Source organism: Oenanthe melanoleuca, chromosome 5, assembly GCF_029582105.1.
Source record: "Oenanthe melanoleuca isolate GR-GAL-2019-014 chromosome 5, OMel1.0, whole genome shotgun sequence".
NCBI lineage: Eukaryota > Metazoa > Chordata > Aves > Passeriformes > Muscicapidae > Oenanthe > Oenanthe melanoleuca.
In genome coordinates this window covers 27,052,484-27,069,305 of record NC_079339.1, presented here as the reverse complement: position 1 = coordinate 27,069,305, position 16,822 = coordinate 27,052,484, and the positions used below count along the sequence as shown (strand labels likewise).

Here is a 16,822-nt window from a genome sequence, read left to right as displayed (position 1 = left end):
CTCAACTTGGGGAAATTAACTGAATTTATTACCAATTAAATCAGAGTAGGATAATGAGAAATAACCCCAAATCTCTTAATAGCCTCATCCCAGAGACACTACCACCTCCACTGATGGGCTCAGCCGTGGTCAACCGTGGCAGACCCATCTTGGAGCCAGCAAGCACTGGCTCCATCGGGCACAGGGGAAACTTGCAGCAGCTTCTCACAAAAGCTCCACATGTGGAGCCTCCCACTGCCAAAACCTCACTGTGCCAGTCCAATCCACATGCATAAAGTGCCTTTTTTTTTTCTACTGTGAACTGATAGCCTTAGTGAAGCCTCACAAGAGCAGACTCCAGACTTGGACTCACAAGACCTGCTAAGACAGATATTTTTAAGATCTAGGTCTAAATATAAAGGAAGTTAAAGTCACAATACCAAAAGTATCTCTTTTGTAAGTGTAATTTGAAGAAAGTTTTTTTTATTTATGGTGGGACATTGAGGGAAAGCTGGAGATATTGATTGTGTCTTACAATGCTGGATACCGGGGGGAGTGTATTGAAGGATGAGGATGAGTCATTGGCGTTAGAGAAGTTTCTTTAAGAAGAAGGTCAATAATTTGTCATGCTGTACTGCACTTTATAAGGCTGTCATCTCCACATCTGTGACAAGACTCTGTGTTTTCGAATTTAAATGCATAAAAGACACCCTCATGACTTTAGGAAGCAAATATCATCTCTTGCTTTAACCTCTTCTCTTGTCAGATCAGCTCCTGGCAGCAAATTGTTGGTTTAACCATAATCTGCAGCCTTTGCTTGGGTTTTGCAGCAAGTGTGGTCAATGAAGGGAAGCTGTTACTTGATTGGGTTCTTTGTTTGAAATTTGCATGACCTTGTTGTAGTCTGATCATGTTTGCACAAGACAGTCTGGGAGTTAGCTGGCGACGGAATGTAAATACTGCTCTCTCAATTTGTTCTGTTGAGTTGGAAACAATACTCTGAGTTACCTGCCTTGGAACCTACTGTATTGTTAGCAAAATTTGCACAGCACTGACAGGTTTCAGTCTGTGAAAGTAAAACCAGAAACGAGCCTTCACAGAGCAGAGATTCTGCACAGGAGAGTAGGACTGGGGGACTTTATTGGCAAGAATTGGCAATAATGTTCAACACCGTGAAGTTGCAAGGCATTGTTTGTTTGCACAGGGTTAAGTAAACATCAATTCATTAATCTTTACAGCTCTCCTGAAGGACATTATACTTTCTTAAGCCATGTATTTGTCCTTCAGGAACATTATATGTGGATATGTGGTCTTTCCCAAGCCGTGCAAAAATGTACCTAAATGGAAGTTTGAATATCCCTGATGAAGTTCAGGTACATCCAATAGCAGAAAAGAACTTTCCATGTTTTTAGGTTTCACATTCAGGTATATGTATGGACTGTTATAGAATTCAGTGGAAAGTGTGTTCACATATCTTAGATTAGCATTTGACCGTTTAGGTTTTGGAAGTGCAACTTATTTTTCATACCTGTCATTGTTTTCAACATCTATATTCTTATTCCTTGGGCCTTTTTTTTTTTTACAGGCTTGTTCTCTTGCTTCTTGTATATTTTCTCCATTGACTTCTACTACTCCTTCTCCCTTCTAACTTGCCTCTGTACGTGCAGCATATAAGCTAACAGAGTGTGAACAGGCTGAGAAATTTATTTCAGAATAAATCACTGTGTTGGACAGAATCTGCTGAGCTTGTGAGATACCGTGGTTGTAAAGAGTGACCTGACAAGCTTTCAGCTGGCTTCATCAGATCTGTGACAGTTGTTGCAATACACAAATTTCTGGATACAACATGGGGAGGAGAAGGCATGGGCAGCGTGATTGCAATTGTCTGAAGAAACTTGGCAATTTTATTACTGTGTGGAGGAGGAGGAAAGAGAGTTTTCTTCCAGTATGACTCTGGGTTTCAGACTTGGTTATTTTATTTTTCATAGAGAAATATAATGCCACTTAGGATGTCTTTGCTATGTCAGAGCTAATTTAACCTGTAAAAATTTTATATGACCTTCAAAAGAGTAATTTGTAGTGAGATAGATGTAATATTCACAACAATATGCATGTATTCACTATTCTTCCACTTAATCTGGTGTCATTTAGTTACCTTGCTTTTTGTACAGTGGGATTTCTGATCCCAAATCCTCCAAACATCATTTTAATGCTTGTTCTTGCAGAGGGAACCATACAATGAGCATTGCAGCAACTAATCTCTAAATTGTGTTCCTGAGGAGGGACTATATGAGTATACAGAGTCAAAGCCATGGATACCTGTATTTTTATGTAACTTTTACTGCCTGCTTCTATGTGACAAACATTTTATTAGACAGAAACAATTTCTTTATAATTTTTTCCCTTCAGTTGAAGATGATCTCTTTTTGGATCTGACTTTGTTTCTATTGCATTGCTTTGCAGACAAATTTGCTGTAATACTTCCAAAATTTATTTTTTTCTTCAAAACTTTTGTTCCTCAATACATTCTGTACCTTTTGCTGCTTACATTTCAACTCTCTTGATTCAGTTTAATTCATAAGGTCATAGCTTTAACCCTTTTGGGTGGTTAACCTGTTTTAGATGGGAGAACAAAAGATTGTTCAGATTACAGATTTTCAGCCATATGAGTTTTCTTTTTGTGTCCAGGCTTTGCCTTTTCCTCCCCAGTACAACATAGATGAATATGTTTATAAAAGACAAGATCAGTAAAATGCTCATCATTCCTGCAAATATTTCCATGTGCACCTGACTTTGTTCTGGGAGCTGGCTGTGCTGGGGCAGGCGACTGCTTGGCAGCTCTCCTGGGTCAATGGTACAGCACCCAAGTGCTGTGTCTGCTTTGTTGTCATCTTTCTCGGGGCCTTGATGCAAGATGCTGATGACTTGTTGAGTAAAAAGAGGACATCGCACATCTGAATGTGCTCCTCCTGAGCACGTGGTCCTGGGGTGAAAGTGAAAAATAAGCAGAAGATAAGCAAGGTATTCCGCTGCTCTGCCTTTGCATGCCTGTTTTCAGACACAACCTGATGATGTGACCTATTGTATTTTGCCGTTTTATTGCAATTCTGTGTTTTCGTTGCCTTTTCCTCTCCCTTCTCTTCCCTGTGAGTGGCTTCAGTGGGCACAGCGTTCCTCTCTCTCTCTCTCTCCCGTGTGTCTCCCGGGGTGTGGAGAGGACAGGACAGTCCCCGCTCCTTTCCTCCTGGAGTCTGTTTGCTCTCCTTGCCTCCGAAATCAGTAACATCTGATGAGCTGCACTCAGAAGAGGGGTGCGCGTTCCGTCTGGTTTTCCAGCGGCACATTCCGGGCAGCTTTGCTCTGCGGGCAGAGAGATACCTGTGCCCTGGGCACATGCTGGGGAGGGCGCGTCCTCGGCTCTGCTTCCCATTTCCCGGGCAACACAAACACCTCCCCTTCCCTGGGCAGCATCACCGCTTCCCATTCCCTGGGCAGGACCACCGCCTCGCATTCCCTGGGCAGCATCACCTCCCATTCCCTGGCCAACACCACCCCCTCCCGGCCGCGGTCCCGCCCGGTCCTGCCGCAGCCCGGCCCCGCGGCTGCCATCGGGAGAGATGGGGGATGGAGCTCAGCCTCCCACCTGCCAGCGGGACTTGGGGCGCGGAGGAGGGAGGATGGACAAAAGGTGAAACGAGGGAGGGAGCGATGTGCATTTTAAATGAGAAGATGATCTGAGAATGATCTGAAAACATTGGAAGAGCGTTTGGAATGCCAGGAAAGGTTTGTTTTCCTGGTAATAAGCGTTGATTTGCCGTAACACCCGGGAGGTGCGGTGCGGTGGCGGGTGCCCGGGACTTTGGAAGCAGGTTTCCAGCGGCTGTGCTCGCCCTGTGGTCCGGCCTGGGCAGTCCGCGCCCGCCCCGCGGTGGCGATGGGGCCCGTCCGTGCTGGCGCAGCGCCCCCTGGCGCGGCCCCGCGGCGCTGCACGCCCACCCGCGCCCGCCGTGCGAGCCGCCGGCCCTGTGTGCGCACCGGAGATGTGCGCTCCTAATTTTCATCGTCATGTTTACGGGAAGATTTTTTTTTTTTTTTTTCTAGACCACTTAAATTGTTCTAGTTTCTACCGTCACTCGTGAAACTACTCTCTGTTAGTATTTTAAGGGTTCTTTCCCAGAATTTCTGATTAATGAAAATACTTAGCAAGACCTTACAGGACACAGTGTTGCTAGTCTAAGAAAATGCTCTTGCTTTACATCGAAATGATTTTGAGCTTTGCTATTCAGAAACTAAAAGCAGCATTCATGTGTTTTGCTGCACTAGGAAGCTGTTCTGTGGGCATCTGCCCAGGCAAACTTGTGAGGAGCACTGTAAGGTCCGAGGTTGTTCCTGCCGCACTCAGCAGGACACGGCTGAATTCAGAGTGCACAGAGCAGCTGATGTGCCCAGGGATATAGTTCTAGAGAGCTAAACCAGACTGGGTTTGTCAGGAGTCTGTGGGGGTGGCAAAACCTTTACCCTGATGCTCGTGAGGTTTCCAGAAAGAAGTGAGTGAAGCTGCTGGGTGTCAGACCAGGGCACTGTTGAATGGCAGTAGGAAGGCAGCAGCACTGTCAGCTTTGTCCCACTGCTGGCAGGTGTTGCACCACAAAGCTCTCTAGAACAAAAGAGCTGCTCTGATCAAGGGTCACTACACAGTGATTGGCTTTAAAAAGGCTGTGCTTTGTGCTTGGGTAGCAACCAATTACACAACGGTGCCCATCCCGCTTCCAGAACCTGTTGCTAGCAGAAATCATTGCTGCTTTGGACCAGCTCATCAGCTTTTCCAACTCCAAACCCATCCTTACATCAAAAGGAGTTAAATTAAATGTTGATCTTCAAATTCTCGGAGGGGAAAAAAAAAAAGAAGGAAAACATTTTGCTAGATTCTCTCTATCTTAGAATGAAAACAAAAATGCTTTCTCAAATTCATAGACAGATAAATGGTGTTTTGAAATTGGAATCGATTCTATAAACTGAATGGTAGTAGTTCAATGCAGCTTTCAACTTTTCAAAATGCTTCTTACTTTCAGAGGTTATTTGGTAAACTAAACTTGAAGGGTTTACCAGGCAGGAAATGTAATTTTTAAATATAGATATTTAAGAAATTATGATTGCTGTGTTTACTGCTTGCATTATGCACATCCTTGTGAAATCAATCAAATATAAGAAAGGACAAATAATTCACCTATATTGAACTTGTTAATTGTAGCTAACAGATCTTTGCTTGTTGATTGCTTCAGTGTAATCATTAAGTTCTGCACATTTAGAATTCCTCCTGTTACATATCTGCCCAAATTTGAAATGCAGGAACAAGATGTTGCCATCAAAATCAACTGCTCCTTTCCAGTAGAAGTCCCTTTAACATGTGACTTAAGGAGTCCTGTTTAAAATACAGACTCTAGCATTAGTGTCAATATTGTCTCTTTGTTCTGCATGGCACTAAGTAAATGGTCTGCATACACAGAGAGTTGTCATTTACTTGACATTACCCTTGACTAAAAGAAATTGCATGTGCTACCGTAATGCTGCTGGAGAATTGTCCCTGATTGCTGCACCAGTGCAGAGCTCCAGTGAGGCCAGCTGCACTCCAGGGCAGCCAGCATTAAATGTGATTGAAAGACCTAGCAGGAAAAGGGGTGGGAAAGCAGAACAATATTGATTGTTTTATTTTAAAAGCAATGAACTCCTGGAGGGAAGGGAGTTACAGGCATTGGGTCATTTAATTTTCCAGGTAATGCGACTGTTACTGCATCACTGCAAACACTGTGTGTGGTTCTCAACCTTTCCTGAAGAGCATATGGGGGGAAAAACATGTAGCAATGTGCCATGAGGGAGTGGCTTTTTTAGAGAATTTGATGAAGGTAACTACTCTTCTCTGCAATTGAGATCACAGACAATCCTGTTGCTGCAGTTAACACAGAAGTGTGTGATCCTGGGAGAGATCTGTTGTGGCCAGGGCTCTGTAGATCTAAAAATTGACTTTTGCAAACAGAATTACTGCTGAAATTCATAGAAATCTGGCATAGGTGAGTACTAAAATTCCAGATCTCTTAGTAAATAAATATTGTGCCAAAATCATTAAAATGCTGCAGCTTTCAGAGCACTTTGCTGTCTTGCACCACTCCGTGACATTTACACCTTTGCAGGGAAACTGTTATAACACTGGTGAGGGAAAGGAGGACCTTGATGTAACAGCCTTTGAAATTCAGTTTGTGAATGAGGACATGGTGTGAAGTGACCTGATAGTCACATGCTGAAACACACCAGTCACCTTCTACATTTTATCAATTTTCTTGTTTTCTGGAGAAGGAAATGAGCTATTAAAAATATTAATATATGATTGAACTGACAGAAGCATTGCCTTTGATTTAAAGGGTGTGCACATGAATTGAATAGAAGTAAAAAATGTTTCATGCCTAACAAGATCTGACACAGGAATCTTCAAAAGCCTCAATTCCAGCAGTGCTCAGAGTTGCTTCCTTTGCTGTTTTGTTGCCAAATCATTCTGACAATGTGAGGAACAGAGCCTAAACACTACTATATGGCAGAGAGCCAAATTGCTAAGCTGTACGAGCCACTTCAGTTGTCTGAGTAAAGCAAAGGCAGAGCAGCTGGAAATTTATGAGCAATTGTAGGTGTACAGGTGCATCTCAACGCATCCACGGTTCTTAGTGATTTATAAAAGGTGGTAATTTCAGATGCTACTGCAAAATGCTGCTACTGGTGCTGCTGGGAGTGCAAGGTACCACTTTCCTGCCTCTTGTACACCTCTGTAAGGGCTCTCAAGGCTCATCTTATGTGGGTGTTACAGGAGGTATGGGTTTGAATGACATGAAGTGTGGAACTGCTAATTCTTTTTGTTTTGCAATTGCCTCCCAGACTTGTAGTAACAGCAATTTGATGTGAGTTGTATTTGAGGAGAGAATGTGATTTGGGCACAGGTAACGTGGTATACTCTAATTTAGGCCAAATTCTAGCCAAGTGAAGCAACAGCAGTGGGGATTTCATATCCTGGATTCCAGAGGGCCTGTGCATTCAGGTTTACCAGTGTGTTTGTTGATGCCAGGGCTGTCTTTAGGTAGCACAGACATGATGACAGCTCAGGTGCTCCAAGTCAGGTGAGGGTGTTTAGGACAAGTCAATGTGTGGCTGCCCCTGTGGTTGGGTAACACCTTGGCATCTCTCAGTGTGGGCAAAGGCCAGCGAGGGTCAGAGGTGCCAAGTGTCAGGTGTGAGGGCTGGGCTGATGTGACACAGCTCTGTCAAAGTGCAGTGAGAACATCAAGGCTGGTGTAACACCAACCCCTTTGTGAGCTGGGCAGGTCAACTGGAAAAAGACCTTCTGCTGGTATCGCTTTTTTTCCAGTTGAGGACCTGGTTTAAGCTGTCCTGGCAGACCTCTTTCACTGGGATTATCTGTGCATCCATTAAGAGGTTTGCTAACTCAGCCTTACTGACACCACTGGCGAGCAATCATTTTAAATCCAGGGCTCTCAGTGAGTGGCATCCTTCAGCATGGCTGCCTGCTTCTGGGTGTTGGTGATGGGAGGGCATTGCAGTGTCCTCAGGCATGCCTGCTGCTGCTTCCTTTGTGCCTTGTAAAGCTACCTGAGCTATTTTTAGATGGGCAGCCTTGGAAGGAAAGAAGTCTGGCTGTGGTATGTCTGAGATCTTAAGATCTAATTTATCTTTGTTACCTGGGTAAATTAGCCCACACAGAGCTCTGCCCCATCGTGTCATTTATTGATTCCTGCCTAGAGTGAAAGTCTCCCTCTATAGGTCTGCATTGTGGAGGGAGTGTGTACTTTGGTAGCCTGGCCAATGTGATGAGAAGGCAAAAGTCCCTCTGAATAGCAGGCCAGAGGAAGGAGGTATTAGCAGGGTTGATAGGACACAGGAATTTGGATTTTGAAATTCTAAATCTCCTTCTTTCAAATTCTGTATTCCACCTTCCCACCAAAACTCCTTCTTACTTCACATAGAGTACTGTGTTTTCAATTTTTATTTATTACAAGAAAAATAAATTGTAAATTCAAGCTCTCAAGTTTACAATGAACAAAAAGACCCCTTAGAAACTTTGGCTGCTTTGATCAAAAAGGGGTAACACTCCTGCTGGTTATGGTTGTTAATAATTCACAAACAAGATTTAAAGTGAGTGTAACATAAAGGAAAACTGCTATTGCCAGAAGCTCTGAGCTGTTGTAGCTTTGATGATGCTCCTTAAGCTGTTGTAGCTTTGATGATGCTCCTTGCTGACACTGAGTGGTGCAATTACCACATGCTGATGAAGGAGAGCTGCAATTACCACATTTTCTGAGTCAACTGCTGAGATATTTTTTTAGTTGGCATTGGTATTTATTTATGTACTCATTGTAGGTAAATTTTATAAAGCACTTCCTCAATATTTGTAAGAGAATACTAGAGAGAGACCTAGATGTTCCTCTTTTTTCCTTTACCATAAAAATTGTTGCTTTGTGTTAAATCCCTACTGTGAGCAGTAGCCTGTACTTCCAACTTAGCTGAAATAACTGTGGGTGTCAGTGGGGGGCTCTCTGTAAGAAAAATTGTAGCACAGAGTGCTAAAGGCCTTGAGAAATTTTGTATTAAATCATTTTGCCCTTTATCATGGGGAATATTAATTTGTTTATTTTTGCAAGCCCAGTGCAACAATGGGGATAATTAACCTCTTTGTCCTAGATTTGCCATGGACTCAGAACTGGCTGGGGAAGGGACCCAAGACATTATTTTCATTTAATAATGTGATTGCCATGACTGGCAGCATAAAAAGCAGCTTGAGTGTCTGCTTGTGCACTTGTGCATGTATTTTTATGTCCTTTCAACTGCTTGTAATTTTTTTTTTTTATCTTGCTTTTCTTATAGAAATATTTAAAGATTGTTCTGAGTTCAGGAGCAAATTGTTTGGAAAATTTGGTGGTAAAATGAGTTCATCTGTTTTCAAGAATGAAGTGACAGGAAGGGGAGCATATTTTTACCCTTTCAGCAAAAGACTGTCTAGACTGTGAGTTTGGAGGTGGTTGACATCAGAGGCCAGACACACGTCTTGTTTGCCCATGGAGTGTGTAGATAAGGTATAGGAAGGATCTGAACAGTTCACATTTTTCATGGGAAAAACACAACAAAACAAAAAAACCCTATCCCACCAAAAAAACTCCCCCTGCCATACAAAAGTATTTAATATTTTTTTTAAACTATCAAAAATATGTTCTGAGAATATTAGAGTTACAGTAACACTGAAAAAAAGACAGGAAATAACCAAGCAATCTTCTGTATCCTTCTGTAAACAGGTATGTGCAACATATTCCCTCATGTTATGATCAAGTGGTATTTTAAAATGTTTTTAAGACCTCACTTGCTTCAGTGATGCTATGTCAGTGCAGTGTGAGGCTGTGAATGATCTGAGATCCAGGATATCCCACCCCATCAGCTGGTGGCATCCAGTGGTCAGGGTTCAGCTTTACAAGTCCCATGAGACAGAACAAACTTTAGTCCTCGGTCACTGGTGCCACATCTGGCCACACAAGATGTCCCATGTCAAATCCCTGTAGAGCTCCACTAATCAGTGCTTGTCAGCTCTGTGGTCTCAGGGCAAAGTGGGACAAAAGTTGTCTTTCCAGGCCTAGAAAGAAAAATAAAGATGCACACATTTGCTGAGGTTTCAGAAACACTCCTGTATTTTTTATTTGTCTCCATATACATGAGTGTGTGCATTGTCAGGGACATGTTAATCCATTGGGTGACAAGCTGACCCCAGTGGTCCTGACTCCTTTGCTCAGAACCAGAGGCACAGACTCCACTCCAGGCAGCAGATCTTTAGAAACAGTGGGAGAATTGTGCATTGTCCTGCCTGCCTTTGTCATTTCAGCATGTGAAAGATGGGCAAATCTTTCTTTCTACATTTTCTGGAAGAGGTAGAACAATGTAGGTTGAGTAGATAAGGTATCAAATACAGGAGTGGTGACTCACCTCCCCAACTGCATCTTGCCGATGGCCTCACACCTTGTGAATTTTTAAAATTTATCTTTCAAGTATCTTACCATTCATTTGTCATGCTGGCAGGCAATGGCCAGCAGAGAACACTAAGTACTATTGTGGGGTCACTGAGGCTGGAAAGAAAATGTAGAAAATAGCAATAAAGATAAAACTGCTGGTCTGTCTCTAAACACGTAGCTGGTCATTGTGAATATGTGTGCATGTAGAAATACAGATATTCTGTTGGTGTTAAGCAATTTCAGCTTCAAAGAAGAGCCTAAGGCAAAACTACATGTTTCATTATAGATGAGGAGGAAATAGGTGTTCAAAGGATGTGGGCTGTTCTTGAACTGAGCATTGTGACTCAGAGGAAATGTAGATGTATGGAGAGGAGCACAGAGAAGATGGAAGCTATTCCTCTACCTGGATTTGGTAACACTTCCTATTAGGAAAAGAAGCCCAACTATTTGTTTTCAGAAGATTCCAAATGCCCTGTTAGTGTACAGTGGGAACAGGTCAGAATCAAGGGTTTTCCTTGGGTGTCCTCTGAAAGAGCTTGTGAAATGTGAGAAAATGCCTTTTCGGGAAGGTGAATTATGTGATGACCATCCACCAGGCTTAACCTAAAGGAGAGGTGAAGGTCATGTTTTCTGGAAAACTTACTGATGGAGGTATCTCTGCCTTGGTCTGGCAGATGACAGTGTTGTAAAGGAGTCACTCAAATCTTCACTGTGTCTTAGAAGGATAAATTTAAATTTTCTCATTTGAAGAAGGGCATAAGTACTATTTCTAGAAGGACAAGAGTAGGTTGCAGATAGAAATGGCTACTAGCAAATGCAAAGCCAATGTATAAGGGTAACCCTAAAAATTGAAGGTGTTATGGGAGATGATAGTAAAGAGTTTTCATTATGATTGAATATTAATTAGTGACATGGCTATTAATGATGACAGTAATTAAGAGAGGAAGGAAAGACTTGTCATTGTCCCAAGGGTGAGTAATCAGTCTTGGCAGGTGATAAATAATGGTTCAGCAAGCTCAGCAGAAAGATAATCTGTCTGCCTCAGGACAACTGGAGAACAGCTATAACATCTTCCAGGCTCTTGGCAGCATTCAGGAATGACTTCATGTTTTTAACAGAGACAAATTAAAATTCCTGATCTCAAGTGCTGCTTATATTCTGGAGTGGCTGATCACAGGAGTTCTGTTTGAGTCAGTGCCTTCAGTTTACTTGCCCCTTTAAAACTTTCCTGCCCATTTAAACCTTTCTTATGAGGGGTGAGAGACTGGGGAACCAGCTTTCAGCATTACTTGAATTTTTCATTGTTGTTTGATGGAAATTGAATAGATTCCACAGAAGTGTCCTAGAGCTGGGGACATGATCATTCTGTGTAAAAATGGGGTGGGACTTAGTCCTAAGTCAGGAACTAAGTGTTCCTGTACATCTGGAAAGGGTCATTCAGGAAGCTCTTCACCTCCTGTGAGCAAAGTGATGCAATACTGTAGATAATTGTCAGGTATCAGCTCTCACCTCACTTGGGAATACAATGTCTAAGAGATCACTGCAAGCCTGTAACGAGACACCAAAGTCAGGAGAAACAGTGGATTTTTTTGTTTTGTTTTGTTTTTTTGGGGGGATGAACTGAAAAACCAAGAAAGATTCTGGTTTCACTTGAACCAAGACAGCATTTTGTGAGATTTTTGTTTCTAACAATAAAGAAGCACGGCAGTCTGAATCTTCTTGAATTAGTGTTCTAACCATAAATATTGTGCTCTGTCTTCAAAATATTTTGTTTTTGTAAAAGGTAAAAGGGAACACCCATGTTTATAAAATAGAGTATTTTATTAACAAACTTGTCAAAATAACATGGCTCTGAACATATTCCCCATATGTTATTCAGTTCACTAGATGCCTTCTCATTTAAAGGATAATTTTGCACCCCCCATGCATATTTTTCTGAATAAATTTATTGTTCAAAAAATGACATAACCCCAGGATGCATCTGACTAGGTAGTTCTAGTAGAGAAAAGAGAGTGCTGGCACCATTACCAGAGGCATTGGTTTGCTGTTCTGCAAGGTACCAACTGCAGTTTTGGTGAGCTCAGTGCAAAGAAGTTGATTTAAACTTGAGAAATTGCTGCATGATAAAGTATAGGGAGAGACCATCTTAGGAGGACATAGGAAGAGTTGGGTTGGTTTAATGAGATGGAGGTGGGGAGACAAAGTGTCAGCCCTCTATAGAAACACTCAAGAGAAACTGTCAAGGAAGAACAATCATTATTTTCCATCAATAATAATATAGTTATAAAATGCATATAAATTGCACATTAACAAACTTAGGTTGCAAAGTCACTGGAAGAGTTCAATCTATTAAAAAAAAAAAAGAATTCTGGAATAACTTTCCAAATAGGAAAATGCTCCTAGGTGAAGCTGGGAGGTGTGGAGAATGACTGTACTGCTGAGAATACAGGATGGTGAGATTGGTCCTTTAGTATCTGATACCTTCGAGGCAGGTTGAGACAATGCCCAGCTGCTGCTTGTTGATCACATCTGTTTGCCCAGTATTTCAGTGAAATCAGATTCTTCTCTGATCTTCAGAGCCCTGCTGATTCCCTGCTGGGGACAGGTCTGTTGTTTCACCTGCCTTGGGTGGGGAATGAGGTGGGTCAGGTCCATATTGCTGCCTGCTGCTGAAGCCTGACTGAAGAGGGTTTACTGGTGCTCCTTGTAGTGTTCTGGGTCAATTTCCATTGTCAGGAGAGTGGGAGCTGCTGTCCCCTTTTGTGTGGAGTAGAGCTCATGTTTCTAATGGGAATTTCACCTGTGTGGGAGAGTCAGACCTGCAGATAATTGCAGAGCCTCTTGTCTCTCCCTGTGGCACATCGTGATACTGTGGAAAGAAAAACGTTCTCCTGGATCAACCATTGTGGTTATGTTGCTCCCTGAAGTCCCATCCATGTCTGAGCTCAGAAGTGCTCCACAGAAATAAGATCCTCTGGGATTTATTTTTCAAGCCTGAGCCATGTTGGATGGTGCTTTGAGCAGCCTGTTGTTGTGGGTGGCATCCCTGCCCATGGCAGGGGAGTTGAAACTGGATAAATTTAGCCCAAGCCAGTCTATGATTCTATGAAGTGTTACTGGGGCTATTAGCCTACTGCATGTGAATGCACATATTTCTCTGGAAATTGACTGTATGCTGAGAAGGACTTGGTGTTATGTCTGCATCCAGGCATTGTTATGCCAGCATGGCATTGTTGGGTTGTGGTGAATGCTGGTATCACTTAGTATGGGCTTGCCATGTTGTATCCAAGTGTCTTTGCTGATTGCCTTCGACTTGGGATTACTCCAGTTAGCTGACTTGTACACACCATTATGTTTAATTTTAAGCTAACTTTCTGAGTGTGTGATTTAACTAAACTTTGCTGCCTTGTCACAATGTATTTTAGTAACAGACCTTTCTACTGAACAGTGACAAGTTTTTCTCTCCTGTGATCTCCATGCAAGAAACAGAGGTTGCATACTTGCAGAGGATCAGTCCTAGAGAATTTGATGTTCTTTGTAAGATGGCAACAATTTTCATTGTACTTGATGGGCCCTGAAAACCTAATGAACTTCATGATGGATCTTAGGCTCATTCTTCCCAGCCCCCATTCAGTTTGTGTGATCACACTAGGTGACTGCTCACACAGGCTGTGGTTACAGGCTCTCTGAATACCACCCCTTTCTCAAAGACATTGCTTGCCTTTGACATAAGCAAGACATTCCTGTCTGTTTCTGACTGATGTTTCAGTTCTATACTTCTACATTACAGGTGTAAGGTGCCAGTAAATGCTGCTTCATCTTCCTGCTAACCAGTGCTTGCAGCAGCTTAACTCTGTATGCTGAGGTGAGAGAGAAGAAAATGGGAGAGAGCAGTTACAGGGAGCCATTAGACTAATATCTGACTTCAGGGATATCAAGTCTCCTATTGCACAGAAAGCTCCAGGGGACTTAGTACCTGTCAGTAACCATGTAGTTGCAGTGTGGCACAAGAAGGAAAAACATTCTGAAACCTCAGTGGAAATAAAAGGCAAAGTGAAATAAAGTTCATGCCAGTTCTATTGTATCTATCTCAATGCTATCTCTCTCTAGGGCACTCAAACCATGTAGTCTAATGTTTCTTAATTTTTTGTTTATTTGTTTAAGGTTCTGATATTGTGCAGTGGCTTATGAAGAACCTCAGCATTGAGGATGCAGGTAAGGTGACCACAGCTGGGGAGAAATAGGTGCTCCATATGTATTGTGTGTGCCATTGGACAGTAAATATATATTGCTGCAGTCTAAAATGTCAGTAAAAGAACATGGTTGATTTAAGCATTGGAGAGAAGGAGAAGGAAAAGAGTTAAGAGTCAGCATCCTAATTAAGTCTAATGGCTTATGCAACACACTGAAATACCATTGCAGGAATTTTAGCCTGTCTGTGAAACTGTTGCTACCTAGAGAAGACTGATTGATTTTAGGTTTTGTTCCTAGATTTCAAAAAGAAGTTGGTGGATGTGTGTAGTTAAGCAGGCAAACACAGTGTCGGGTTTTCATGGTGTTAAGAAAGGTAGCCACAGCTGACAGGACGTAGTGTTTATGTCATTCCTGGCAAGGGTCATAGAATCTGGTAATGGCTTTTAATTTATCAGAATGAACAAATAGATAAATAAATGGATAATCAGCCATAAAGAGTGATCAGTGCATGGGCACAATCCAAATAGTTCACTGTTCAGAGAAACCAAAATAATTTAGGCAAATGAAGACCTATTGAGAAAAGGAGAAGAAAAGATCTGCAGGTCCAGAAGTTTCTTTTTCTTTTCAGGAAAGGGAAAAATTCCAAAATCTCGCCTACCAGTTTTTAAGCTGCCTTACTGTCACCATGTAAAAACAAGATAGAGGCAGTGTTGAATCACCCAGCAGGGAATCCCTGTACACACATACCTTCTCATGAGTCCTGTCAGGTCCCAAATCTGAATTTCAGCTGCAGACAACAGCTTTGTTATCTATCTGGACATGCACAAGCAGATGATTTTTTGCTCTGTGAAAGATGATGCAGCTTTTGACAGCTGGCATTGCTTGAAAATCTGCACAGATGTGCCTCTGCATTGGGGAAGGTTGCCTGGGCAGCACTTGGATGTGTAACTCCCCTTTGCAACATTTTCTCTAACAAAGGGCAATGCTGCAGTGTGAGGATGTGTCTTTATGAATTAATACCCTGCTAATGAACTGGGGTTGCAGGTGCTTGTTGCATTTGGTAGAAGCAAGGTTCACTGGTGGAACAGGTTTCTTTTCAGCTGTCACCTGGTGGATAATGTACTTTGAAATGATGTTTATACTATAGAGCTGAACTGATGTGTGTATTTTGTAAACAAAAATCTGACAGGTTAAATATTTGAGTAGTGCTTCATCCGTATGGTAAGGCTGATTTCTGCACTCCTGCTTTGCAGGGCTTGGTTGGAAGAAGTAGGGATGTGGTGGGGGTACAGAGAGGCATGTGGGCACCAGATTTCACATGAGTCATCACCAGAGCTGCAATTGAAAGCAGAGAAATGTGCGGTGCATGTTTTGTTGACACATCCCTGCTGTTTTTTCTCTTTCACAGGGGAAGCAATACACTTGGGAAGTCTTATTGCTGCACAGGGTTATGTCTTTCCAATCTCAGACCATGTCCTTACCCTGAAAGATGACGGGACGTTCTATCGTTTTCAGGTTGGTGAGCACCTTCTTCTGTCCCTGCAGTGATACTGCTGAAATCACCCACTCTTTATACCTAAGCAGCCATTAGGTCTATGAAGCCAGGGATTGAAGCTATCTTCATAGAAGCCCTAGGAAATTATGAAGTCCCTTCAAAAAATTTGCTTTAGAATCCCAAAGCACTCTCATCTACCTTCTTACTTACAGTTTTTTACATAAACAAATGGTTATGGCTTGTGACTATTTTTGATACCTGAATTCACAGCTGTTCTACTCAGATCTGAACTTAGCCAGGAGAAAGAAGATGGCTTTCAGGTCCTAACTCTGATGCAGAATTAAGTTGCCATTCTCCTGTGCAAAATGGACCAGGGCAAACTTAGGAGCTGGACATTCAAGCTTTGGCACAGCAGAAAATTCAGATTTTTGTCTTCTCTTGCTTACAGATTGGTGTGGGAGAGGGCAAGCTTAAGGCTTTGGCTCTTCTGCAAAGGATGTGTAACCCTGGCAATCACCTAAACTGGGACATCTATGGGAACACCTCAGTGTTCCTGTGCCTCCAGATGTGCTGAATTTTTAAAGCACCCTGTGCTTGAGTTCCATGTCCTGTTCAAAATCTGCCACTGTAAACTTGCTAGATAACTGAATGCTTGTGCTGCAGCAGCTCCTTCTGATTGTATAACTTTAGAAGAAGCAGTAAGTCCATGCTTGGAGTCCTACTGCCTTATCCTGCTGGCTGAATTCGTGTTTTTTTTCTGTTATGTGATCTCAGCCAGTTCCCTTATCTTTCCTATCACCTCCCTTCTGTTCACCCTTCTGTTCCTTCTTTACATTTTTTTACTCTTTTTTAGCTTTTATTTGAAAAGCCAGTTCTGCTCTTTGCATCTGATGTTGCAGCTGCTCATGCTCACTGCTAATGTGGTATTGTGTTATCATAAGTGACCAATGTCATGGTGAAAAAAGAAGCCCAGGAGAGCACAGGTGTCCTCTTATCTCACCCCACTTTCTGGTTGCAGGGCATCACTCAGACTCAGATTTTTCATTACAATTCCCTTTCTTTTCTGAAAGTCATGATCCTCCTGTCATGTAAGACACAACAG

At 42.4% G+C, this 16,822-nt stretch overlaps 1 protein-coding gene across 2 annotated transcripts in view; it reads left to right on the top strand.

Moving 5' to 3' along the window:
- RGS6 (regulator of G protein signaling 6) overlaps positions 1 to 16,822 on the top strand; it is a 258,161-nt gene that overhangs the window by 171,969 nt on the left and 69,370 nt on the right. For both annotated transcript variants that reach the window (XM_056493677.1, XM_056493676.1), the window contains 2 exons: positions 14,196 to 14,246; positions 15,634 to 15,740. In XM_056493677.1, coding sequence (XP_056349652.1) covers positions 14,196 to 14,246; positions 15,634 to 15,740 — 158 coding nt within the window. The remainder of the gene's footprint in view (positions 1 to 14,195; positions 14,247 to 15,633; positions 15,741 to 16,822) is intronic.